Source organism: Equus quagga, chromosome 4, assembly GCF_021613505.1.
Source record: "Equus quagga isolate Etosha38 chromosome 4, UCLA_HA_Equagga_1.0, whole genome shotgun sequence".
Lineage (NCBI taxonomy): Eukaryota > Metazoa > Chordata > Mammalia > Perissodactyla > Equidae > Equus > Equus quagga.
The window spans coordinates 125,530,614-125,558,418 of record NC_060270.1 but is presented as its reverse complement, the minus strand read 5'-3'; the positions used below and the strand labels follow the sequence as shown (position 1 = coordinate 125,558,418).

Genomic DNA, 27,805 nt, shown 5'->3' with positions numbered 1-27,805 from the left:
AGCATGTTTTGTGTAGTGTGTTTGCTACAATTAATGAACTAACATTGATACATTATTATTAACTAAAGTGTACAATTTATTCAGACTTCCTTAGTTTTTAACTAATGTCCTTTTTCTGATCTAGGATCTCATCCAAGATCCCACATTACATTGAGTCTCCTTAGGTTCCTCTTGGCTGTGACAGTTTCTCATGTTGCCCTTGTTTTTGATGACGTACAGTTTTGAGTAGCACTGGTTAACTATTTTCGAGACTAGCCCTCTATTCAGATTTGCCTGATGTATTTTTCTCGTGATTAGACAGGGTTGTAGGTTTATGGGAGGAAGTCCTCAGAGACTATCAACGTGACTGATCACTTTTGATGTGAACCTTAGTCACACGCCACAGGTGGTGTCTATTAGACTTCTCCACCGCAAAGTTAACTTTTTCCTACTTTTGATACTGTACCCTTTTCCACCTTTCCGTGCTATACTCTGCTTCTCTATAAGCAGGTCACACTTAAGGAGTGGGGAGCTATGCTTTGCCCTTGAGGGCAAAGTATCTATACAAATTATTTGGAATTGTTTCAAATGGAATATTTACCTTTTCTCCATGATTTACTAATTCGTTCAATCACTTTTTCATGTCAATATGAACTCATGTATATTTATTTTTAACTTCGCATCATAATCCAATTCTACTTTATTTTGCAGCTCAAATGTTTCCATCTTTGGCCACTGGAAGCTCTTTCAGTTGACTGGTATGTCCCTTTGATATACTGTAGATTTTTTTTCTTTTTAACCAATCCTTTACCTCCAGAGACTACAAGATGCTCCAGGCTCATCTTGTATACTTCCTTCCCAAATCCTAGAGTCAGTCAATTTTTCAAGGAAGAGCCCTGGTTCCTTTTATTGAACAATAGTATTAGAAACCATGATGTGGGTGACATATGTGCTCATTATTACTAGAGTGTTATTACTTCTATATCCTCTCAGCTGACAAAGCAGGGAACAATGTGTGTGTATACATATACACATAGCTATAAATATATCTATTAAGTGGCTCTTTGTGTCTATATTAAGCTAAAAATGGGTTTTAACTGATATCTCCAAATCTAATCCATTTCCACATACATCATTCTAGCCTTCTTCCTTTGCTTAGCTGTAATCTTCCACTCCAACACTGAGAAACCTGGTTACTGCCATTGGCTACATGTTTACTTAATTGTTCAATCTCAATATACGTGTATAGTAGTATTAGAATTATTAATCCATACTCCCATGTGAAATAACTTTAACAATTATAGTATATTGCTTATGCATAGTTCCTTTTGCCATTGGTCTTGCAGACCCCACTCATTTCCAAGGTTCTTAGGTCAGCACATTTACTCCCACCTCTTTCAGTGAATTTTTTTCATACTTTTGTAATACAGTTAGATTGTTTTGCAATATTCTGCATTTCACCCTGTGATCTTCCAATATCCTAAATAAATTTTCAAACTTTGTATACATTAAGGTTCAGTCTTATGCTGCACAATATCATTTATCCAGCGTTACAGTATCATACGCAATAGTTTCACTGACTTAAAAAATTTCCTATGCTTCATCTATTAAATTCTCTCCCCTTCCTCAGACCCTTGGCAAACACCGATCTTTTTACCATGGCTGTAGTTTCACCTTTTCCATAATGAAATATTCTTGGACCCATACAGTATATAATCTTTTCAGAATGACTTCTCTCAGTTAGAAGTATGCATTTAAGATTCATCCATGTCTTTTGGTGCTTTGACAGCTCATTCTTAATAATATTCTATGGAGGTGCGTTGCACAAATGTACCACGGTTCGTCTGTACATTCGCCTGTTGAAGGACATCTTGGTTACTTCGAGTTTTCAGCAATTATAAATAAAGTTGCTATAAACATTCACATGCAGGTTTTCGTGTAGACATAAGTTTTCAAATCAGTTGGATAAATACCTGTGAGAGCAATTGCTGAATTAAATGGTAAGATTATATTTAGTTTTGTAAGAGGCTGCCAATCTGTCTTTCAAAGTCACTGTACCATTTTTCATTCTCCCCAGCAATGAGTGAGGGTTTCTGTTGTGCTACATCCTTGCCTGTAGTCGGTATTGTCAGTATTTGGATTTTAGCCAAACATTATTATTTAATATGGAAGGTCTAGTTAGGAAGAAGCAGATAGCATCAATAACAGCCAAAGCGCTAAAAAGTTTTATTTTTTTATTTTTTCTGAGAACAATTATCCAAGTAAAGTGCTTTAAAGTCAACTGCAGAACACTTTAACAGTTATTTTGTTAAACTCAACACATCATTAATAAGTCACCTCTATGCTTGAATGTAATTTTTACTCTAAAAAGAAGATAGAACCAAAGATGCAACTAGAAAGTAGAAGAATCTACTGTAAGTCATGTTATCAATGTCAAAAAATTAAAAATGTAACAAAACACAATCCAAAGTATATCAAACGATTTGATATTTTGAACTGTTTATTTCAATAGGGGACTATCTACAACTTGTGGATTTTAGAGTATTCATTTAGAAACTCACTTATTCCATGTTGCACTTTCACAAATATAAGAATAAAGTGTTATGACATATAATAATCAGAAGTTTCTGTCAAATTATCCACACCATTTCATGTTCACTGTGAGAAACCTAAGCTAGAACAGTTGATAGTAAATGATCCTTTTATCACAGGATTACTAGATGATTTCTGTTCTACAAAATTAACTCAGTGGAAGATGTTGGGTGAAGTTTTCTGTCAGTGGTACCAAATGTTGAGCTAAAATAGTAGGGGATCAAAAAAGAGCATCATTTATATGGGTAAGCTAGCTTAAAAAAACCAGTGTGGAACAAATTAGCATTATGTAGCATTGAGAAATGTACATATAAATTAAGAAACAGAAAGACATTTTGTGAATTTGGTTTTATGAAACCTGAATATAAAACCAATGTGTTTTATAACATATACACATTCACCATATTTTGTTTGTTTTGAAAATTTGAAGTTCTTACAAAATTCTTACAAGAGCTTAAACATAGGGGGCTGTCTGCCTGTCATGTTGAATCCGTCTGGAACAATGGTGTAAATAAGTATACTCACCCAGGAGAACAGACTCTAGTCAGCACAAAAGGACCTCATCAGAGAAGCCTTTTAACATAAATTTTTCTATGTTCGTAATTGCCTCGGCTCTAATTCATATTAATTCACAAGTATCGTGAAGTGTCAAATAATAAAGTCAAGAATAACTTATGAAGGCATCTGAATAAGTATGCACTTTAAAATGAGAAAAAAATGTTTCTATATGGTGACCTACATTCTATACAAAAAAGACTTCTGTATTTTGTGATTAAAACTCCTTTAGGCAGAACAGAGATAAGTTAGATGGAAACTCCAGCTTGACTGAACATATAAGCGATGGGGTTTGCAACTGTCTTTTATTTGAGAACTTATACCTAAGAAAAATAAAAGTCGTCCTGAAATGGCTGTGCAATACTGTCTACTTCAGACTCACACTTCTGTAGTTTGCTAATAACCTTTCCATATTATGCTGAGCTGTAATTTTTGAAGCCATATTTTTAACCCAAGTAGTTGGCATAATTTCTAAAGCAATTGCTTTATTCTGGGAAATCTAGCTGCCATGATTAGTGGTTTGACTGCCGTATTTCCATACAAGTAAGTTCCCAGTGATGTACTTGTGGTTTCACATATACCAAAAAATATTCTACGAGGAGTGCTGGATGGAAAAGATTGCTCATCTCACAATGATCTTTCTGGCCACATAGACATACCACAATCTGTATCAGTAATCTTGAAATTTTGGCAGTCATAAATACACATCATTCTTGCCAATATATATTCTTTGTTTCTACCATTTTCTTTTGATGTTTTAGCCTTTAGGAAATGAAAGAAAAAGAAATATGTCTCTAAAACATTTCCAAAATTTTCACTGAATACACCAAACTACTTTAATAATTGGCTTAGATGAAATTCAGAATCACATTTTTAGAAACTTCAGTTCTGTATATATATATGTAGACTTCCCTTGCTGGAAAGAGAGTATAGTCAGAGTGGAGGCGCAGCCAGGGTGCAGCAATTTCAAGTGTCCCTTCAGAATAGGTGCAGTTAAGGCACATAACAGGATCAGTGGAGGACAACAACTTGTTTTTCCTTCAGTCTATGCTCACCCAGGAGAACAGACTGTAGTCAGCACAAAAGGACCTCATCAGAGAAGCCTTTTAACATAAAGCATGTCATGAGTATCAAAAATGTGACTTGAGTTTTCCTCTTAAATACCATCACAGCTGACCTTTTGAAACAGAGTTGAAGTTTCTCTCTGCTTGAAATTGCTGGTTCTCATGAAGAACAATAATCAATTAATGCGTTTATTTTAATCTCGTCTGGCCTTTCTTGAGAGCAAGTGCATTCCAAAATACTTCTCTGTGCTATTTAAGTCCTCGTGACATTGTTTCCTTTGAATTCGCTATAGCAATTTTCCTGCTAATTGTTAAAGAAAAAGATAAGTGATGTAAGATGCAAGTTATTACCTATTATACGAGATAAAAAGACTGTTGAACAGTCTTTAACATGTAAGATTCAAAATGATAAAACATAGCCTTCCTTTTACTTTTCCATTTATTTTGTTTTGTTAGTTGTCAGATAATTTTCATGCATTGCTTTTTGGGACATTTTTATCCAATTTTCCTTTGACCTTCTAATTTTTAGTTGGGGAACAGTGCAGGAAACAATCTGGTTTTGATGGAATCCCAAATTTTTGTTAGTGTATGTGTGTTCTAAATAAACTCAACTAGGTCATATGACTCATGAGCTTTCCATGCTCTCAGTGACTATTTTATGTCCACAAGCTTTCTAATTAATTTTGTTTGATCAGACAAACAATGTTGATTGCTTCTTTTTAAAATAATTAAACTGGTGGCTAACAACGAGGTACTGCTTTAGGGTTTTTGGTGAAATACCTTGTAAAGGTTTGTATAGACTCGATCAATTTGCAGAACAGAAATAAGTACTCAAGCCCCTTTTGGCTTTCAAGGACAGCTGTTTGCTCTAGTTTCAGCCCTCTGATTAAGGCTTCAGGAAGGGACACAGAGCGATGAGATATGCAATTGCTGCCTTTGGAAGACTTAACAAGCATGTAGGGGATTTCTATGTTCTCTGCATTTTCTTTTCTTTATAAGTACAGCAAAAGGAAAACTTCAAAAACGCTACCCAAAGGAGTATAACTCAACAGACGTCAAAGGTAAGTTTTATTTGAAAACATTTCAAGTAAGTATTCTAATATTCATGTTCTCACATATGAAGCTTCATTATAAAGCCTAAACACATACCAGCAGGTTCCTATAAAATCCAGAAATACAACAAAGTCTCTGTGAATCTAAATATTTCTCTCCATGTAAACATATTTAAGAATACTTGTGTTTTGATATTACAATGTACTATTTTGTCTTATTCATTCCAGCATTTCTTTGCTGGCATTTTCAAGGTTTGATGTTTCCTTGGACACAGTAGCGCCTCTGAATTCCTTTGAGACAAGCATCATCTATCTTGAATTAACCTGAAAATGTGGCAAGCCATTCATACTTTTGAAGAGAAGCACAGGCCCCACTGCTCCAGCGTAAATATGCTCTGAGGTCTGTCTTTCAATGTGTCCCTAGGGGTAGGAAAGATGAAAAAGGAGAATCTTAGAATCATGCTTTGCCTTGCATTCAGCTTTATTATGAAGGGACAGAATTCTATACACAGATTTTGAGAAAAACAGACACAGAGGCTGGGATAGTTTCGTGCCGTCTGCTGTCCTCTTTTACAGGACTATTGCCAGACATGCACTATTTACCTAGGAGCCATTGATTCAATATTTATTTATAACTAATATGTAAGTAAAAGATGAAATATGTGGTTTCTATGACAATCTTTTTAAATCTTTGGTTTATTTGGAGGACTTTCTTTCTTTTTTATGCCAAGAATAGCTAATGTTCATGAACTTCATGAACCCCATTACATGACTTTCCCAAAGTCAAAGACCAGACTAGAGCTGTAACCCTCAGCATAACATGATATTATTAAATTTTAAATCTTAGTTCAGTGGTTCCCTGTAAATCAGACTGAGTTGTTCTAAAGCAAATGTAGCTTATCTAAGTAATATTTTTTAATTACTTAAAAATTCAAGTAAGGTATGGTTTAATGATTTTCAAACTCAAGTGATTCTAAGAAAGTAATATTTGTTTTTCTAGTTGCCATTGATGACAAGAAGTCGTGAAACAAGTGACCAGCTTATCTTCAGGTATTTTCCTGTTTAATTCCTTTTATGTAGAAAAGATGAAAACTGCAGGCGTTACCAGAGGCTTAAAGAGGAATCACTGTAGAAATAGCTTGTTACACAATTGCATCATACATCTTACTCCCTAGCTTGCAAGTGGTCCAAACTGACTTAAAAGTGAACAGGTCAAATATCTGTGCACAGCCACTTTGCCAAGTGTGGGTTAGCTGATATCGCTGAATATTTATGACTATCCCCTCACTACCTGTCTCCTCCCATTCCCTGTACTGTCTAGTACAAGTTGTTTATTGTTTTTCAATTAAAGCAGATATGGAGAATAAAATAAAGAACTGAATAGCTAAAGGAAGTGTATGTGACAGAAATTAGTATAAGCTGAATGTTTGCCAAAATCTCTCTGCATACACTTCTTACATATACTTAGCTATTGAATACCAATTATTTATGATACTGATAGTAAACAACTGATTTTGAAAAGTATATAAAAAAAGCAAAATGACAGAAAGCACTGGAAACTAATAGTTTTAAATTAGTCCCAGAGTTAAATTAATTTTTTTTCAACTACTAGTAGACTTAGCCATAAAATTCTTTTATTTTTTTCTTTCAAAATGTAGCCAAGAAACAAACATCTTTCTTTGCTTTCTTTGCAGGAAAGAACCAGTATCTGGATTATTTCCAGGCCATCCAGACAGTTATTTCAACTGGAACAAGTGACCTTTGGAACAGACTAGAACATAGCAGTCTGGCCAGACAGAGGGGAGGGAGTAGTCAACTGGGAAGGGCCCCAACATGTTCTTGTGAAATGTCACTTGAAATAAGAGGACAATAAAAAGTTAAGGACAAATAAATGAACTTAAAAATATTTAAGTCAATAAAAACTGTGTGACCACAATATGGAATTCAAGGGAAGATACAGTCTGAGACTTTAGCTATCATTCTTTAATAGACATGCTCAACAAATACAGTTCTTCATCCCCTTGAGTACAGATAATGTCCCTTAATTATACAACATTCATCTTTGAATATTCACAGCCTTGTAGAAGCCCAATAATTATGTTTTTCCTCCCTCAATTGGGCCGTATTTCCTTAGTTTCTGATTCTATGGTGGTTGTTTGATACTCTTAGAGAATTGTCAAGATCTTTATTTAGTAAATTATTGCTGCAGGAAGATAGTTAAAAGTAAAGATTTCATTAGAGAGGAGAGAGTGATTATCTCCTTTGAACATTTACATAGAAAGCACGTGGTTCTTTTCTTTCACAGAGAGCATAAGAAGTTTTAGTTCACAGCCTTAGCAAGAAGCATGCTAAAGAATCATTCAGCTTTTTACTGAACGCTTATGGGTATAGTGCTGGACTTGGCCCAAAAAAGATATGATAATGTCAAGGCAATATCTCCTTCAAGATTTTTGGAGAATAAATAGAAAAGTTAAAAATTATTAAAAATATTTTAAAAGATTTTCCAAGACAGTATTTTATAGGTTTATGCAAAATACATCAATAATAAGTTGATAAAGTACAATTTACTGATCAAATGCTATAGAGCTTCAGAGTGTCCTTTAACAGAGAATTTAATTAGTACACTAGTGTGTACCTGGGAATTCTTTCAAGAAGATAACTCTCACAGCTTCTAGCCGGGTTCCCTTTACTGAAAACAGCAACATTTAAAAGCCTTACTGCGTGTTCCAAAGTGCCTATAGAGTTGTTTGCAAACTGGAAAAGTTTGGCTTGATAAATTTTGAGTGTGCCTCTGAATGAATGCCAAAAATGTGGCTACGATAAACGACATAGCATAAGTTTTTGCAAACTTTTAGTTATACAATTATAGTGGTACTATTAACTGACATAAAACCCAAGGTTGGTGATATAGAAATAAGAAATTCAGCTGTTTCAATTTATCATGTAATGTCAGGAAAATTTGAACTGAATCTTTAAATTTGACTCCTACTTAAATTTACCAGTTTTTGAATATTATTTAACTATGATTTTGGAAGTAATGTGACTTGAGTCCATGAACTAGAGTGAAAACAAATGAATCCAGAGAAGGGTAATGTCTTCTGCTATTTAAATAATATCAATATTTCATAAAAACTCACTTGAAAGCAAGGAACTAAGACCATAAATTATTTTAGGAGGCGGTCTCCTCACTAGAATAAGGGAATCCCACTCTGAATGAATTCTAAGGAAAATATGTTTTAAGGGAGAGATTTCTAGAAGTGCATTATATTTGTACCGTAACAACATAAGATCAAGACATGGAGCACGTATAAGAATTAAGGTTTGTGTCAAATTTGCAGGATGAGCATTGATGGAAGAAGTTCTTGAGAAATTTGTCTGAGGCTATCTAGGAAGGAAAAGACACTTAAGTTAGGCCCTTCCTGCAGGAGACACGGGGGTCTGAGGGCAATACTAGCCATGCCCATGGCAACAGAATGTTAGCTGCCTAGAAGGGGTGTAGTTTGGGTGGAGTCTGAGATTTAGTTGTCAAAACTGAGTTCAAGATTCTTCAAGCAATTTAACAGAGGCTGAAATCCAAAATAATGAATAAATATTGAATTTGGAACTATATATGGAAACATTGGAACAGAAAAATATTAACAGCCAGTTTTTTTTATGGTTATGTTAAGAACATCAAAAAACGAAAAAAAAAAGTCAGCGTTTAGAAATACAACGCAAAATCTATCTGAAAATGAATTCCAATAATGTGACCAACATTTTTTGAAAAAAATTCAAATCCAAAACATAGGAAACAAGAAGAGATGAGGGAAATTATTGCTATTGGTCTGTCTTGATAAGTCTCACACTGGATATCTAAGATTATAGGCACTAGCCAGTGCTAGGTACCCAAATTTAATCAGTTAAATATAAGTGCTCTTGGGGAAGTTTTTGGTTCACACAGAACATTAATACACGTTGGTTTTCATTTATTAATTCATGTTTTTGCCTTACTTTTCCTTCATGACAATAAGCTAACTGAAGGGAGGGATCTGGTCATCTTCAATTTAACAATGTCTGTTAGCAAACTTAGTAGATGTTTTCTTACCCACATAATACATATTATTCACAGAATGAGTAATAAATGAATTTTGTTGAATGGATTGATGAATTGTTTACTGGTGTGCAAAGGCTGTGCATGTGAGTCCTGTGTGTCTTTAAAATATTTGACATTGTGTTTTGAATAGGTTCAAAACTTCTTCATGACATTCCAGTTAGCCACAACTCAAGTCCTATGATCAAGTCCACTGTTTTAAGACTATCCACCAAGACACCCTTTGGATTATTACTAGGTTAAAAAGGCTCTCAATTTTGAAAAGAGATATTTACGCAATACAGTTATTGCACCAGATGCTTCTGGTGAAAGGAACCAAATTATGACCTCTCTCACCAGCAGAATCAAGTCCACTGTTTTCACAACTGAAAGATATTTGCGCATAAAGTTAAAATGTGTGTGGGCTGTAAGAAATGAAGTTAAAGCTCTTTCTTCCTTCCTTCCTGCCTCCCACCCTCCCTCCCTCCCTCCCTTCTTTCCTTCCTTCCTTCCTTCCTTCCATCTCTTTCTTTTTTTCTTTCAATTCCATTTTGTAAGCAGGAAAATGTCATGTAATTAGCTTCAGAATGTGTCTACATTAATTAGACATTATTGAATGAATAAATTATACAATTTATTTAAAATCATTTATTCTTGGCAAAGTCAAACATATCATTGAGTTTACATAGAAATACAATTTTCAACTGGATCTTCATAAAAATGCACTGGTGAAATAAATGTTCATAATTAATGACCAATTATGTACTATTTAATCATGCCAGTAGCAGAATTGATTACCATTAAAAATTGGTAAAGTAACATATCTTAAATGTGCAAATACCATCTTAGTATACTCTATTGTGTTAACCATTGATAATAAATGGCCACTAAATATATACCTATTACATAAAGCTTTTTAAAGAACAATAAAAATACAAATTCTATCTGTTAAAAAAAGCCATTGATATGGCTTCTAAACATCCTCATTATACAAATTCCAAAATACTATATGACAAACAAAATTATAAAGACTCTTCTTTATGAAACATATACTACCTTCTAATTAAGGTACAACTTAGCAGATAACAGAAAACAAACAAGAAGGTTTATATATACTGGAGAAGATTATGAAGATACATACAAATATAATATTGCATAAGCATATTTGATTTCTTTTCCTAGTGAAAATGTACCTTTAGCACTTGAAAATTTCCATGAGTAAAAGAAAAATCTATTTTTGAGATCTACCCCAATCCAAGCTCACATTTTCATTAATTTAACTTATTTTTCCCATAACGTGATGAATCACATTATAAATTTGATTGTTTGTTTTTGTTGCAGCAAGTACAAATTACAGTCTGTTACATAATGGGCAAAGGGATAGGAAACAAACATTTTCAAAGGTCAAGGTTTATCAGCACATCAAGAATGAGATGCAAGAAAATTTTATTGTACACGTTAGACTAAACTAAGCAGCAACTTGACTTTTGTGAAAAATGAGATTCTCACTTCAACAAAACAAATACAAATTAAATTTGCTAAATATGTTTGATGATTCATAAAGAATAGTTGCCATAGATTTTAAAGCATCGACACTAATGAAGCATCACAAAATAAGCTTTGGTGAGAAAATATCTTTATCAAAGGAGAAAATATTGGATACTCTTATTCAGTGAGAAAAAATATATTTGGTAAAGATGGGTTATAGACATTGCAACTACAGGCAGCATATATTTCCAATATTTTTTAGGAAACATCAGATCAGATGATGTTTAGATGGTTGCAATATAAGCTATCCATTAGAAATTAAATTTTAAATGTTTTGTAAAGAGAAAATTTTCATTTTTTCCCCACGATCTTTGTTTATTAAATAAATAAAATATTTAGAGTATAACTCATAGCAACTAACATTATTACCTTGCTCTTACTAATAAATACTCTAAATACGTTTGGTTTAATTTTTATTGGAATTTATAGGATGTTTGTTATTTTACCTGTTAAAAATGACCTGGTGGCATTATATTCAAAGTTTACGTTTTTCCAATGACATGAACAACATTTAATACATAAAATGGCATCTGTCTAATGAATGGTAACATGTTTATTGGTTTGAATATAGAGCATATTTAGATTGATACTGGTATATCTCCTCAGGACTTTGAAAGGTATCATTAAGATATGGCTTTTGGGAGTCAGTAATAAACTAGCAGCCTGGAGAATGAACACAAATTTCAAGATGCTAATTATTTAGAATTCAGACACAAGGCAGATACTTGCATAATTTGTTTTTTGATTATAAATTCACCTACAACAGAAACAGAAAGGAACATAAAAGTATGATTTACTTACAGCAAGTTGTTTTTAAAATAAAACATTACAGATCAACAGAGAAGGTATGAGGAAATTCTACTGAAATAATTTTCAAAAAGTTAGATATTCAAAAATATATTGGCACATGTATAGTTCCTGTCATAAAGTAATAATGAATGATATATATGTCTATAAAACAAATTTAAGGTGAATCGGGATCTCTTGTTCTTGGCATCAGCACCTGCTGTCTACCGGGTCCAGACAAAATACTGTGCCTTCAAGAGTTAGTCCCATTTTGAACCCCTCCTGCAAAACAGAGTAAAATCATTGAAATAGGAAATGCTCATGGCAAGAAAAAAAAAATCAGTAAATGAAAAATTCCACAAACAGAAGTTGAAATCTTCATGCTATAATATAAGAAATAATTATATGTCAAATGTTGGCTTGTCTAATTTTTGTATATGTGTATACCTCCGGCAGTTCTTCACACCCATTAGCATCTTAAATGTTTTAAATATATGTGAGATTAGCATGCATGAAAGACTGCAGAAAACAGAAATATATGGAATTAAGTAGTTTTAAGACAAAGTTTTTTTCAGTAAACTCTATTAATTATGCTATTTTATTGTAGCTTAAACCCCTCTGTTGACTTTAAGGATCAATATTCATTTGACTGTAAGTAAGACAGCTAGACCTCAAACTGATGAAAGGTTCAAGACAGTCTGATAGTTTTCACCTTTTCTTCCTGGTTATCACTGTCCAGAGCCTGGGTAAATACTTTTAGTAAACACAATGCCATAGCATATGTGGAACACAGAACTGCAGACTTCTTTGTCATGGAGAAAGCTTCCTCTACCAGTCCTGCTGTTGCTTGTAGTTGCAAGTTGTTGCTCTGAATCCCACTCCCTCTAGCACGCCTTAGATGTTTCTCGGAGTTAAGATGCCTTTGATTTATTGAGAGCAAGTACACAATTGCTGTGAAAGTTTTTTTTCTCCCCTAAGATTTTGAGTTAAAAGTTAGTGGCGAAGGAGTTTGTCTTTCTCTACTCCAAGCTCTCTTCTTTTTTTTGCATAAAATAATTGAACTATGGGCTATGTCTGGTCTTACCACCTCCCCCATCCCCATCCTTGCCCATAATCTATGTACACAGGCCTACAAAGAAGAGATGAAAAGTACAGACTCACATTAATCAGTGGAATTGGAGGCCACATTTTAGGTTTCCCTGTAGAAGCAATGTGGCAGTGTTCTCTCTCTCTCTGTCTCTCTATATACCTACCTTTCTTTCTTACTAACAGAACTGAAATTTTGTTCAGGGAGGTAATTTGTAGTTTGGGGTGGCCATGTGACACATTATTGGCAAATGAAACGTAGACAGCAATCTATTCCCGAGGAAAAGAAAACGTCTTTGAAAGAGAAGGTCTTTGTCCTCTGTTCTGCTTTGTGTTTTCTTTAATTAGATGGTATCTACTTGTGTGTTAGCCTATTGTGTATCTCTTTGCATTTCCCCAAATTACTTTCATTTAGAATAGGTATCTAATGTACTTATCTTATTACAAATCCAAAGCAAACATTATCATATAGACGAAGAAAATCTTATAAACTGTAAGCCACACCTTAATGGCTATTAATGTTCAGGGAATGCTCTTCATTAGGTCCACAGCGCAAAGACCACATAGCAATGCCATCACTGTAAAGGTTTTCCAAAACTTCTTCCAAGTACTTAAGAAATTACATTTAGTTGAGCAAGAGTCAGGGTACTTACCTTTATTTTTTAAAAGCCTGTTCTTATCACAAGAAGAAGTATTTTGTCATATGTGTGCATATTTTTAAACAGTTGCCAAATAGTAAAGTCAATACTTTAAATTGAAAAATATTATAAATAAACTATCTTTTAAAATATTTTATTTGCCTATCTGAGGATCTTGGTACTCTGTCATCTTCTGGTATATTAGATGAACACACAGATATATAGATAATTGGATATATGTTACCCTTGGAAAGGTTTGATCCCATACAGTATTTTTCAAGTTTTATCAGTGCTTTCTGAAATCAAACCACTATCACTTCAACTACCCTGAAAATACTATTTATCAATATGTTATCATTATTTGAAAGGCAGGATAGCAGTCAAAGTAAAATAGGGGTTGATCACTATTTCAACAATAAAAAAGTATCTGTACATCACTTACAAGACTATCCCCATGGTGATTTGATAAGGATCTTTTGGAGTCCCCTTAGATCAACTTAATCACCCCTATTAACAGACAAGTTGTTAAACGGCTCTTTGGTTTTCTATCCTCTTAAGATAAAATTTCCCTCACATTTTCTGACCTTTGCTCCTAGGTCTCATTTAGCAAATCATGATTTAATGGACTCTGAATCCTTCTAAGGTTTCCATACCCTCTTGAATTTCAAACCTCTGAATGAACATGAGGCTTTATTTATGTACTGATGGAAATTATCATAAACTAGTATCACATAAATGAATGATTTCATTATTAATATATTATTAATAACATACATTTTTATGAAATATTTTGCCCAATATTTTGTATTTTCTTATTTTGAAATAGGGAGAAAAGCATATGAAGGAAGGAAAAAAGCACTCTTATGCAACAGTTGTTAACACATTGTGAGGTATGTATTTAGAGTCTCCTTTGTTCTATCCATAGTGTTTTTAAACAATTTTAATAATAATATAAATAACTATATATTATATTATAATTTTCTTATTTATTTAATGTATTACACATATAATGTATAATTTTCTGTATTCTTTTTTAATCTCACCAGAACAAACTTTCTACATTATTTTGAGTCCCTGTAAAACTGATTTAATGATTATATAATATGCTATTAATTTTTAAGATAATTTCATTGTTTCTAGTATTTTACAATTATGAATAAGGTAAGCTGGATGTTTTTGTGCATAGAGATCTTCCAAATTTATAGTTATTTTCTCCTCAGAATAAACTGTATTAAAGTTTTTGATATCACATAGAAATATGAGTATTAAAAAATTATTCTCCAAAGGGATGCTGTGAACTGGTCCTGGCCCAGTAACTGTTTAGAGTGTTTGTTTCATTGCATTTTCCCTGCACTGATTATCAATAAGAAAATAAAATATTCAATTTGCTGGATTAAAATAGCTTTTATAGTTCTTTACTTAATTTGTATGTTTTCTTTGATTAGACTGAACATATCTACACATATGTTAGCTATTTGTGGTCTTTCATGAACTACTGCTTTTCTATTTATGTGTTGATTGTTTAGTTTCCTAATCATTTGTCCACTTACTTTAATTACGTGTAGTCATATATTTTTAAAGAGAAAATAAAAAACAACTACAGAAGTTCTCCTAAAAAAGACTGGATGTACATATTTTCCTTTTCCTTATAAAAATTTCTAATTCAAAAATCTCATAAATATTCCATTGTATTTCAAACATTTTAAACTGCCTAATGCTTTTGATATTCATCTGGGTATTTGTTGTTAAGTTTTGACTGTAAAATGATCTCCCAAATTATTAACCAATTGACTTACCACTTAATGACAAATTCTTTCATCCTTCTTTGACTTTCCATGCTTCTTTTTTAATGTATTAAATTATTATAACTTACAAGGTACACTTCTGGGCTATCAATACTATTTGCCTATTGGTGACACATACCAGGAAGTCTAAATTGTGTCAAATCAAATAACTACATTATTGATTTCAAATAAATATCTAATTTTCTAACAACTTACAACATAAAATAACAACTTAAAATATAGCTTAACATTTCTGCTCAAATTCTTACATGCATGAGATATTTGTGTGATATCCACTGTAAATGAAAGAGGAAAATCAAATATCTCACTAGGCTTATTAACTCAACATGGTTTATACAACCCATTGTACTGTATTGTTTTTACATTATATGCAAAGATAACAGTAGCTAAATGTGTGCATTAGATTAATTAGGCTAACAAGATTACTAACAAAAGTCATCATAGACCACAGATAAAGAAAACATTATTTTTAAAGTGACCTTGCAAGTGGATCTTGGACTAAAAGAAACAGACAAGCAATGAGATGGACTATGGAACGGTGACTAAGTCATTGAGAAAACAACTTTAAAATATGGGTTATAAAACCTCTTTAAACACAACTAATAATCATACATATTCATATGAAACTATTTGAATATTTATTAAATAAAGCATGCAAATATTAAAGTTTTAGGTTTAAGATGTTGTAAGTTGTTTAAAATTATTATGAAAATAATATACCAACCATCTCTGGCGCTACCCACCATGAAAGCAGAAAAGAATAAAAAAAGACATTAAGAAAATATTAGAAATGACAAAAACAAATGCAAAACTACCACAGCTTAACATTATTTGACTAACACGTCACTAAATCATTCCAACACAGTGTTTCTCAAACTGGGTTCCTACAAAAATCTGGAAATATAGGCTGATTTTCAAAATCTATAGAAAACTTCAGTTTTGTGAAAATCTAAAAAACATTAATAGAAAAATACTCTTTATAATTTGCATTATCCTTGAGAACAAATACTATCATATCAGTGCCCATGTTCATATTTGTTCCCACAAAAGCAAAGTCCCAAGTAGTACAAGCCTCATTGATAAAACTAATGAAAAAAGAAAGGAATTGATTTCACTAAAAAATTATGCCCTATTTGAGTGAAAGTTTTGTAATATTTGAAATGCAGAAAAGAGGTGGGGAAATTGTGCCATCAAACAGGATACGTGCTGAAATTAAAAGAATTTTGATTTGGATGGTTTCAATTTCAGCCAAATAACATCATCCATTCTACAAAGTTTGTCAATGAATTTTATTAGGCGGTGTTGTAATTTTGCTTTTATTTAATTTACATTTTGAATTAATTGCGTGGGAGCTATAAGGATAAGTTGTTTACAACTTCTTTGTAAATACTTAAGAAATGTTTTAGTAACAATTTAAGACAATATTAAGGATTTAAAATAACTTTTCATGTAAAAGGGAATTGTGAATCACCCAACTTGAGAAATGCTGTTTTAACATAATCTTTGAAAACCTCAAGGCATATGTTAAATAATCCCACTTGTAAAGTGCAGGCATTATTATATCTAGAACAATAAGTAAATTCACTTGTTACCCAGAAAAGAAGACTGCTTCATGGCTGCTGTCCAAAATGAGCAGACAGGTATTCGTATTATCTTTCTAGGGGTGTTTTACCAATGTCGGAAGATCAGAATCCACCCATTAATTTTTTTTCCAGGAAATGAGGCATAGAGAGTGAATATATAACCCAGACCTAATAAATGGAAATGACTCTTCTCTTCACCTCCTCTCCTCAATCAGCTCCGTATAATTAGTCTCTGTCTGCATTCTATATATACAGTCTTTGTAATGAAAAATAGGATAAAATAAGATATAATAACTTCACCAAAATGCAAAGGACAAGTATAAAGAGAAGAGTTTATTCTAGCGCTTATAAGACTACTTATTAATCATGGCTCACTGTATAAAGCTTTTAAAACCAGTATCTTCAAACTTCCAGAACAATTCAGCATTGAAAAATAAAAGAGAGAGAGAGAAATGAAAACCTGACTGGACTACATTCCTAAAAAAGTTGTCATGGGTGTCTGCTTTTTTAATAAGAGCCCAGAACTTATGACCAGCAGCTACAATGCTTCCTTTAAGAGAGACTGACTTTACTCTTACGAAGATTTTCCTTTATCCACTCATTCACAATTTTGAAATTCATAATTGTTAAGACTGAGATCAAATCTTATAAATCTAGTGCAATGACCTTTTAATTTGTGGACTCCAAAATAATGAACCATTAGAATCCATGTAATTTTGTATAAAATTATCTTGTTGACATTGTAAATTGCATCATTAAGAACAAAACGAAACAAAACCTTATCCTTAGCATCTATGGGAGTATTTTAGGGCAAAATGTACATTATTATTTTAAAATAATTATTTTAAGTAAGTTTTTATAGTGGTAATAATTCAAGCGAAGGGTAGTTTTGATTTATAACATTTTCTTAATCCCATATTAAAAAGAAAAAAAAACCATTTATGGGACAATCTGTTAAAATAGTCACCTGCATCTCATCTAATTTTGATTGAATATCTGGAGGGAAATCCCCTGCTCCACAGTTAAATGGGTCAAAAGGTTCTGCTCCAAATAGGTCCCGTTCTAAAAGGAAGAAAACAATTTAGTAAATGAAATGACAAGAAATGAATTGGGGTGAGTTAGATTTTGAAGGCATGATTATATCAAGAAATATTTACCTCACCAATGAGCCCCGATCCACACTTACACTTTAGGCTGGGCTTTCCTGAGCTTAGACTAGCTAAACACTAACAAGGAAGCAAAGATCCATTTTAGGATGATATTAAAAACTGGTTACAAAGAATTATTATCCAGAGAGGTTTCTGAGTCTTTAATTAAGACAATATTAAATTTACCAAATATTTGGTAATCAATATACTATAATACCTGCAATACTGGAGCCATTTAAATGTACTAAAATTAATATACTATTCATTGAGACTTCCCTAGTCCATGTATGGTGACTTTGCAACACAATAGTGAAGCAATATGTACACTTGGGCAGATTGGTAAGTAGTTTTTCTCACAGTTCATGTACTTTAATCTCACTTTTTAGCCGGAAAAATTTAAGGCATATCATCTTATGTCGCATGCAGTCATATCATCTTCCTACATAACCACAATGAGAGAAGTTCTTTAAAAATCCTCCTATCCCAGAAACAAATTTCTTTTCAAAAATAGCAGTAATGGAGTATCAGAAGTTCTCTGTACATATATTCTGCAGTATGCATCTTTTTAATCACTAACAAACTATCAAAATTAAAACTGATGTTTGTACCTGATAAGACTATGACTTATTGTGTGATTTAAAAATTTTAAAAATGGTTAAGAAATTTCTTTCCTCTGAATCAATTCAAATGCAGCCTTAATTGACAAAAAATTTTACATTATATACAGGCACGAGAATTTATAATGTATTAAGACTTTCATTTTGCAGAAAACTATATTATCTAAATTCAGCGCTATGTAAGAAATAATATTTACTCTACTGGAGTTCTACCATCGCCTCTAAACCACTCTGACTCCCATCATGAAAAATTCTTACTTCCCTAATTATAGCTGGGCTTTTTTGTTTTTCAGATTTATGTGTTAAATAGGTTAATAAATGTAAAATTTTTTGAACTTCCTGGTGCTGGTAAGTATTGTATAAATAAGAAGGACATATAATTTACCATACCAATAGACACTTTTAAGAGTGAAATGAGTGTGACCAATAGTTTCACCAGGACAAAAGGCATAAGCAAGGACTGTCTTCAACAAATGGGAATTTATTGCCCCCTTCTATACAATTGATGGGTATTATTATTGTTTTTACTACTTATGTTCCTCAGTCTGATGTTGTTTAGGAAATAAACCAGAACTTAGAGAACAGAGGAACTTTCCATTGGAGGAGTATCCTGGTTACCACCGTCCCAGAAGCACATCGAACAATGCTTTACACATGGTAGATACTGGGCAAAAGGAATGAATTAATGAAGAGGAAGGAGAGCTGATCAGAAGGAACAGAGATTTTCATTACACAGATTTTCTGAAATTGGGACTCAAAATCACCCGAGATCTCAGACGGGTTTTAAGGGACCCTTGACATTCCTGAAATGCAATGTGAAATTTTGTATGAGCGGGCATGTTGTGTTTATCTGTGAAGAGGTTTCCTAGCTTTTCTCATATTCTCAAGGGTCCATGACTCCTCCACAAGTTAAGAAGTTTCTACTTTACATAATTAAGTAAAGATATTAATACCATGCAAATTAATAAATATTACAGAGCTCTTTGGCATATTTTGGCCAGCTCAGATGGATCTAAAATTCATAACAAAAAATCATGCAAGTTCAATTTCCAATGAAAAAACTTCGCTATGTAATTAATAACATCAAAATTATTTAAGTCTAATGCAAGAGTAAAAGAATAAAAACTAATAGGTGACACTTCACTCAGTCATTCTTTCCTTTATCCACTAAATATTTATTGAACACATATTACGTGCCACGCATTTTGCTAGGCAATGGATTAAAGTAGTGAAAAAAGAACCAAGTCCTTTCCCTCACGGAATTCATGGTCAATCAGGGAACATAGCATTAAACAAATTAATTAAATTCTAATACATATTCAAAGATCAAAAATATGTTCTGGAGAACAACCAGGGTTCTCAGGCAGTAAGGAGAGAAACTAAGGAACAATCTTTTAGGTTTCGGCTTTTATGTATTTAGTAGATAATAAAAGAAATGAATGAATACATTTAAGGCTTCATTTAAGAAAAAGTCCTATTACTACAACTCCATTGGATTAGAGTTTTAGACAATTTTACAATTAAAATTGAGTTGAACAATTTGTCCTTATATTGTTAGTATAGATAGAAAGATGAAAAGATAGAGAGATAGATAGACAGATATGGTATAGTGGCAACTAGGACTCTATCCATCTAAGTAATCTTTCTATCTATTGATGTATTATTGTATTTACTAAACTATGACACTCAGGATAGGTAGACAGGAAAAAATTACTTCAGCTTCTCATTAATAAATCCCTTAAAACCATTTGATCATCTCTGCCTAGATTTTCCAAAGGCATTTCAAACTCATCAATGTCTAAAACAGAAACATTATTTTCTCCTTCTTTACCTCTAGTTTCCCTGTGCTAACAATGCTTGCTCTAAAACCCTGGACCATAATTGATTTTGAATTCTCAATTACCATCCTGATAGATGATTCCTTCTAAATATTATAAAATCTAGTCACTCTGCTCAATTTATATTTTGACTTGGATTAAAAGCCTCTACTGCAGATACATTGCTAATTTATATTTCAAATTCCAGCATGTAACCCAAGTTTAGTGTATATGCTAAACAAATGCCCATTGAATTAAACAAACGAATGAGGAATCAATGATGACGTCCATGGAAGTGAAAAACAGGGGTAAGGAAGAGATGTGGGACACTCTTCAGGACAAAAAAATACCCTACTGTGATATCAGGATGTTGGCAACATCTTCTAAAAACACACTGTGATGTGTATAATGTGGATTATTTCCTCAAAAAAACTATTTTGCATTGACACAAAATATATTCAGAGGAATTTAAATATATATTTCAGCTTACATAAAGTATGGAAATATTTTTATAAATTGTCTTTTAAGTTCCCCATGTTATTGCTTTGTATTTACAAATTAGTCCTCTGAAATTTATTAAATACCTAACATGTGCAATGTACTTTAAGTTCCACAGGGGGAAACAAACTATAGGCCCCGACATGCTTTAAAGACTTAAGCTAAAACTTCAGAGTTATATTGGAAATGTCTTAATGTGAACCATTTTCCCTGTGGACGTCATGACTGATCATGGCCATTGGAAACTACTCTTTTCATTTTTGTGACAGGACACAGATCAGAACACAGTCAAGACATGGACAGTGAGCATCTGTGGATGCTTGCTAATTCATCAGAAAGAGACTTTTATGTTCCTCCCGGATATATAAAAGGTAAATCAGAAAAGCAAACTATTTATACCAATTTAGTTATCGAAAGAAGAACCCTCACATTGGGTTAATAAATAAACAAATTATGGAATTCATAAATTTATATATTTCTTCAACTAAGACTATCTATATACTCTGATAACAAAAAATTTAAATTGAGCTCTATTAAACATGTCAAAACGATTAAAATAATTATCACCAGAATTGCTTTTAATCATTAAAGTAAACATTAAAAATATAAGCCCAAACACAATAAAAATATAATTAAGTGCTTTGTATTATGATGTAAATAACCCTATACCAAAATATCAGTTTTCATAAAAGAGTCTGAAATGCAAATAGTGATGTCTTTAGTAGTATACTCTGATTACAAAGTGAAATATAATTAACTGAATTTGCCACATATATATAAAGATAATACTTTAGTGATTAAAATTTTTAGTGAGCTTGTTAAGATACATAATTTCTCATAAAGTATTAAACATTTAAAATGTACACAAATACAGCACAGAATATTGATTTGTTTAGAAAGCTTACTAATCTCGGTAGATCTACTAGGTACTGGAGGTGGCTGTGTGCCATTGCGAGTAGGTATCGAAGACTGATGTGATATTGGAGAAAATGGAATCATATCAAAGATGTCAGTGGAGGGTGACTTAGGTGTCACACTGCCTGCCTGCAATGAAGATAATATGAATTAGGGTAGTAGTTCATGTAGACACATTATAATGTTAAATATTTCATATACATATAAAACATATATACACAATTCAGTTGAATCATATGAACTTATTTTGTAGATCAAAAAATAGTTAAATATTGGCAAGTTCATATGATTCAACAAGCTATGCCAAATGCTCCTTGGCAAGAAAATTTCTGCAAAAATGTTCTCCAAGATGATGGCAAAAATAGTGACAATACTATCCTACATAGATATAAAAGTTATATTGGATTTTTTGTATATCTAGAAATAACTGCCATTTACATTAGAGAATTGAAAACATGTTAGGAATTATATAAAAACCTGATTTTAGTAATATATTTTGCATAAGATTATAACTAAATTTTAATCTTATGCAATAAGATTTAAAAAATTTTTTTAAATAAAGTTTTAAAATTGCTTAAATGTTTAAACTTTTAAAAATTTATATTTAAAAAACAATTTTTAAAAACTTTAGAGTATATTTTAATTTGTATTTATAACTACAATGGCAGCCAACTATTATATTCATTGCAGTGCCTTTTATTCCTGAAATAAAATTTCATCAAATTTTCTATAATAAATAGCTAACTTGTGAAATAAATTAATAATCACTAAATATACCACCAAAATCATTAAGTTATCTATGCTAGGACATAATGTAAGAATGAGACAATCATCACTTTGAGTGTCATACGGGGAAAAAGATATTTACATATATATATACAAAGATTATATATATATGATATAATCTATAGTTATATTATAGTCTAATATCATAATCTATAATTTATAATCTAATCTATATTATATATACTCTATAAAACAAAGAGAATTCTCATTTTGGAGAGGAATGGTGAGGAAAAATTTGCTTTCCTATAAGAACAAGAACAGAGATTGCTTAAAGTGGTTCATATTAAAATTAGTGCTCTCAGAATACATTTGTTTTCCTGGTTTGCAGATGATGCAGATAGTGAAGAAAAATAAGGCTAGCCATGTGCAGAGTGATGGATTTGTTGTTCTGTTACCATGACTGTCAGCACTTTTTTCATGCAGGAACATTGTTGTCATCTCCCTTTCTTTAACAGTTTACTTTACCAGTCAGTCATAACTACCATCCAAAGACTTCAGGGCAACCTTATCCCTCAGCTCTTCCCTCTTGCTCAGGAACATTGTTCTCCTAATCCTATCCCTCTAGCTCCCCTGGCTTCCATCTCTCTCCTCTTTCCCAGGGTAAAGATACTCAATATTGACCGTTGTTAAAAACCAACCAACCAACCAAAAACATCTTTATTCTGTCCCTCTTTACTCCTTTAGACTCTCATCTCTCTTTTTCTTCCCTTCAAAGTGAAGCTCCTTGAAAGAGGTACTACACTTGCTGCCTTAGCCTTTACTTCACTCAATCCTCAACTCACATCAATCTAGACTTCGTTCTTTTTTGCTGAACTCTACTGAAACTGCTTTTATCAATATCACCAATGACCGAATTTCTCAATTGCCGTATCTGATGGATCTTTGGAAGGACCTGTCCTATTTTGTACTTCTGTGGACTTGTCTACTATCACCACTCCCCACCTGAAACTCTCTGATATCAGGCAAGCAAAGGAAGCAAAAATGACACACCAAGTCCCCAGATCACAGCACATTGATTCAAGACATACCTGATTTTTTCATTACTATATAAATGGCACGTTTTGGCAGATTTAAAAAAAAATAAGTAGGATAATAAAAAAATTTCTGTTTAGCAAATTACATGAGGTCTTGGGATGCTGCTCTCACTGACTGGCTTGGGAAGGCCACATTTAGAAGGTGGTGGTACTAACAGTCCCAATGAGAGTCTGGAATCAGGCGAGTTGACAGGAGTGACAGTAATGGAAGAAATATTTAGACAAGGAGATGAAACATCACTACTACGCCAGAAAGAGGATGCGCATCTCTGAAACCCGTGTTGCTCATGATCGGACATTTTGTGCAGCAGCTGTAAAGGAATGACAGAGAAATATACTAAGGAGAAGAAAGGAGACATGGAGAAAGAAGGAAAAAGTATATATGAAAATTTCTTTATTGAATGTTATTGTGTGAAAATGATAAGTAATTTTAAAATAACTTTACTAAAATTAAAACGGTTTGAGTAGATTTTCCTATTGTAATAGTCCTTAGATCCTGGATTAATTTGACCATTTTTCACTGAAACATTACATCTTTAGATAATTAAATAAAATATTGCATTCAATATGACTTGAGAGGAAGACAGTGGAGAGGAAAATGGGGAAAGCTTTAAGATTTATTTCTGAAGATCCCCCGTGCAATGAGATGGGGAAACGAAGGATAGTAATAAGAAAAAAACAGTCATTGAAGCAGGAGTAAAGTCTCGTGAAAAGTTAAAACTTTGCAGAATTTTCAAAAACGGTTAGAACATACATTTTAGATTTAATCCTCAAAACATTCTTTGGAAATATTAGCATTAGTGACATTATGTGCTAAGAGGTGGGAATTAGGCTCATGGATTCTTTGCGACTTATTCCTATATGAGGTAAGAAGCAAATCCAAAATTCAAAACAATCTGACTCCAATCATCACGCCCTTTCTATAGGCAGTAAGTTCCAAATGGTAAGACTTTTGGAAGATGGGCAGAGAGTCATCAAGCATCTCAAATAAATCAGAAAGATAATAAATAATACGATAATAAGCAAGTAGTACACTGTAGTGGGTCTAAACATCAGTCTTTGGATGACTTTCAGCAGCTATTTCCATTACATCATGGAAAGCTACTGTCAAGAGCTGAGCTGGAGAGAACTGAGCTGCCAGAAGTCAGAATGGTCAATTAAAACAACAAGCCAAAATGAAAATAATAATTAAGCCTTTATTCACTTACTGTGATAGTATAAGCAAGAGGCCAGAAAGAAGGTGCTGGCTCCATCAGTGTCCCATTTTTAAAATTCCAAGGAATGGCACTGAGCAAAGGTCAAAAGGATCAGTGCAGAAGCAGGGCACTGGCCCTCCCTTGAGGGAGCCCTGAACAAAAGGTTCCTGCTGGTTTTTTTAGGGGGTGGGGGAGGGGGCTTGGGTGGGGCAGAAGGAGGGAAAGGGGAAGGGCCAGGAGAAGCAAGGTACTCAATACTGAGTCATAGTGGAGAAGAGTATCAAGGCCCCCATAAGATGGTCTGACAGAGGCACTTAAGAGAGGCCTTGGCCAAGGGCCTCCAACAAGGAAACCTCTGAATGGAGACACCTGGGCTGGGAATGCAGCTATGGGTAATGGCATGGCGGGCCTGGCGGGCATGAGACTGAGTCTTTGACTGCAACTCCTCCTAGGGTGCACTAAATCTGTTGTGGGGAGGGGCCTATCCCACCTCCTGCCTTGCCGGGTAAAGCCTTTGTGATCACTTATGATAGGGCCTGATAGGATTTGGCCTAAAACTGGACTTCTCAGCCATAAGTCAAGGATTTTTCAACACTAATGGCACTCAGAGGCAGCCAACACAAAGCTGGCTTTTGATAAACCTCCTTGTGAAGGGTTGTAACCAAAATTTTAGTGAGGAGAACCAACAAGTTTGAAGGAAGCCTTTAAGGTAGGAGTCACCTCCTCAGTATATTTCTGGAAGCGGAGGGGCAAACGAGGCAGCATAATGTGACAGATTTAAGTTGGCGGAAGGGTTCAGTGTGGAAGAAAATCTCAAATGGTCTGAGTTACATAATTTATCACTGTCCGACGGTCTGAGTTACATAATTTGTCACTCTATTAATATGCATGTACAGTTATATAATTACAGCTTTCCGTATTGATCTCCATAGTGATCTGTCTATCTATCTATCTATAGATATGTACACATGTTTGCATTTATGTATATAATTTTAAAACCTATTTTATGGTCTACATGGTTTACTGTATAATTTTGTGATTGGTGATCACCTTTTACTTAATTATAGGTGACAACTGTAAGCTCCTTATGGATAAAATTTTGATTTCTAAAATACTCTACATAACACATTAGAATACTAGAGTACTAGATAAACTGTCAATAAATATTTATTGTCTAATTTATACTACAATAATTTTTTTTAACTTAAACTGTAAATTGATAAGGATGTCTGTACTGAGTAAAACAAAATGAGATATTAAGTGGAAATTGTCCTTGGTATCATCTGGCTTATAAATGAGAGCACTAGATATTGTTTTTTGACCTGTATTGGCCAAAAAATCTTTCCCAGGTATCTCAGAACAAAAGGGCAAAACAACCTAACTCAAAAGTGCTCTAGTGTTTATCATGGTGTTAATATTATGCATTCTACTTCCTCTCAGAAGGTACACTTCTACAAATGAAGAACGTATATATTATGAAAACAATCAAGTATTTAAATACCCCAATTAAGAGTTATTTTCACTTTCAAAATGGTAAAGCAGGGATATCCATCAATGGTTTTGGTATCTAAAGTTTAAGACTCTAATACTCCCTAACTATTACATGTTTCCTTTGAGTCATCGTAATTTAGATTTGGTCAACTGGCATCTCTGTTTGGGTCACACAGGTCTCTTTAAATATTGATTCAGTTGCTTGCAGGTCTAAGTATTAAGAGATTGCATGTTAAAATCCTAAGCGTTTCTTGAGAGGTTACAAAATCTAGAAAATGGGCCCACAAACTTGCATGAAAATAATTGACTGGTATTGAGTATTTGCTGTGCCTTTCAAGGTGGTGTATGCTCTCCCATTCATCACTACCACCACATGCCCATCTCACACATTTACCTCGCAGCCCGGGCTCTGCTGACATGTGAGCTGTGATTCCTAACTTAGAAACAATTCAAGTCAAGGAATTAGATGTTACATCTGATTCCTTATAAGAATGAAGTCTAAGCCCAGAATATTTAAATATAGGGTATTTCACTAGTGTCTGATTCTGCGCCAACTATTAGGCCTACTAAATAAGAATAAGAACATGTGAATATAGCACCTAAATGGCAGACAGTGACATTTTTGGCACTAGATAAATATTTCGAGTGGTGTCTCTAAATTTAAGGGATAAGGAACTAGTCATTTTTAAGCTGCCATTTTTAACTGGTTGAGGATATTTATTTTTTTTAAAGAAATTAAACACATATTTTAGATGAAAATAGTTTGATATCTTGGGGGGGGGGGCTAGACGTTCTATTAGTATTTTGACAGATGGCTGGAAACCAAAACTTTTGGACTTTCCTACAGAAGTTCATGGCACCACTGTTTATGTCATAATTCCAAGTGCTTTGGTCTCTAGGAAGGTGCACAGAATTTGAATTATTATACTAAGGGGAATGAGGAATTCTATGCTCAACAATTACATGTTAATTATGCAGAAGTTGTTAGGTAATAATGGGTGCCCATATTTGAGATGCATCATTATTGCTTTGTAGCTTGCTCTTTTGGCAAGAAGTAGCTTGGTGCATTTAGGCCATGGTGAATATTTCAGCCTTGAGCTTTGCCTAAATGTGACAACAATGCTGAAATGTCATAAAAGGGTTTGAATCCTCTCAGTAAATCTTGAATATATTTAAACCACAACAACAAAAGAACTGCATTAAAGATTAAACAGTTCTGTGGTAATATCTATAGAAATATTAGAATGATACTGAAACTTTACACTATTGTTTTGGTGATAAATCTTTAAAGCCCCTTTTATAATGCACAACAAACAGCTATAAGATTAATATACGATTTATTATAATTATTAAAATAGAAGAGTTTCAAAATTCTACTTAGAATTAAATTTAAAAAGTAAATTTGTTAAATTTATATTTTAAATATAGATGCCTAAATTAAATTTTTCTAGTTAAAAAACTGGTGGATTATAAATACACTAAAGATGGGAAAATATAATGGTAATGTAAAATGTTCTAGCAAATCCTTTTATATTGCCATGCTGAT

At 33.0% G+C, this 27,805-nt stretch overlaps 1 protein-coding gene and 1 long non-coding RNA gene across 4 annotated transcripts in view; one reads left to right on the top strand and one right to left on the bottom strand.

Moving 5' to 3' along the window:
• The first annotated feature begins 4,900 nt into the window (after window positions 1-4,900).
• On the top strand, window positions 4,901-7,187 carry LOC124238735 (uncharacterized). The gene is made up of 4 exons (XR_006888352.1): window positions 4,901-5,251; window positions 5,495-5,642; window positions 6,243-6,292; window positions 6,937-7,187. It is a non-coding gene; the product is annotated as an uncharacterized LOC124238735 (long non-coding RNA).
• A 2,776-nt stretch (window positions 7,188-9,963) lies between these two features.
• LOC124238640 (PTB domain-containing engulfment adapter protein 1) overlaps window positions 9,964-27,805 on the bottom strand; it is a 270,866-nt gene continuing 253,024 nt past the window's right edge. For all 3 annotated transcript variants that reach the window (XM_046659822.1, XM_046659820.1, XM_046659823.1), the window contains 3 exons: window positions 21,743-21,881; window positions 17,725-17,819; window positions 9,964-11,927 (listed from right to left, as the gene is read on the bottom strand). In XM_046659822.1, coding sequence (XP_046515778.1) covers window positions 11,856-11,927; window positions 17,725-17,819; window positions 21,743-21,881 — 306 coding nt within the window. In that variant the 3' untranslated portion in view covers window positions 9,964-11,855. The remainder of the gene's footprint in view (window positions 11,928-17,724; window positions 17,820-21,742; window positions 21,882-27,805) is intronic.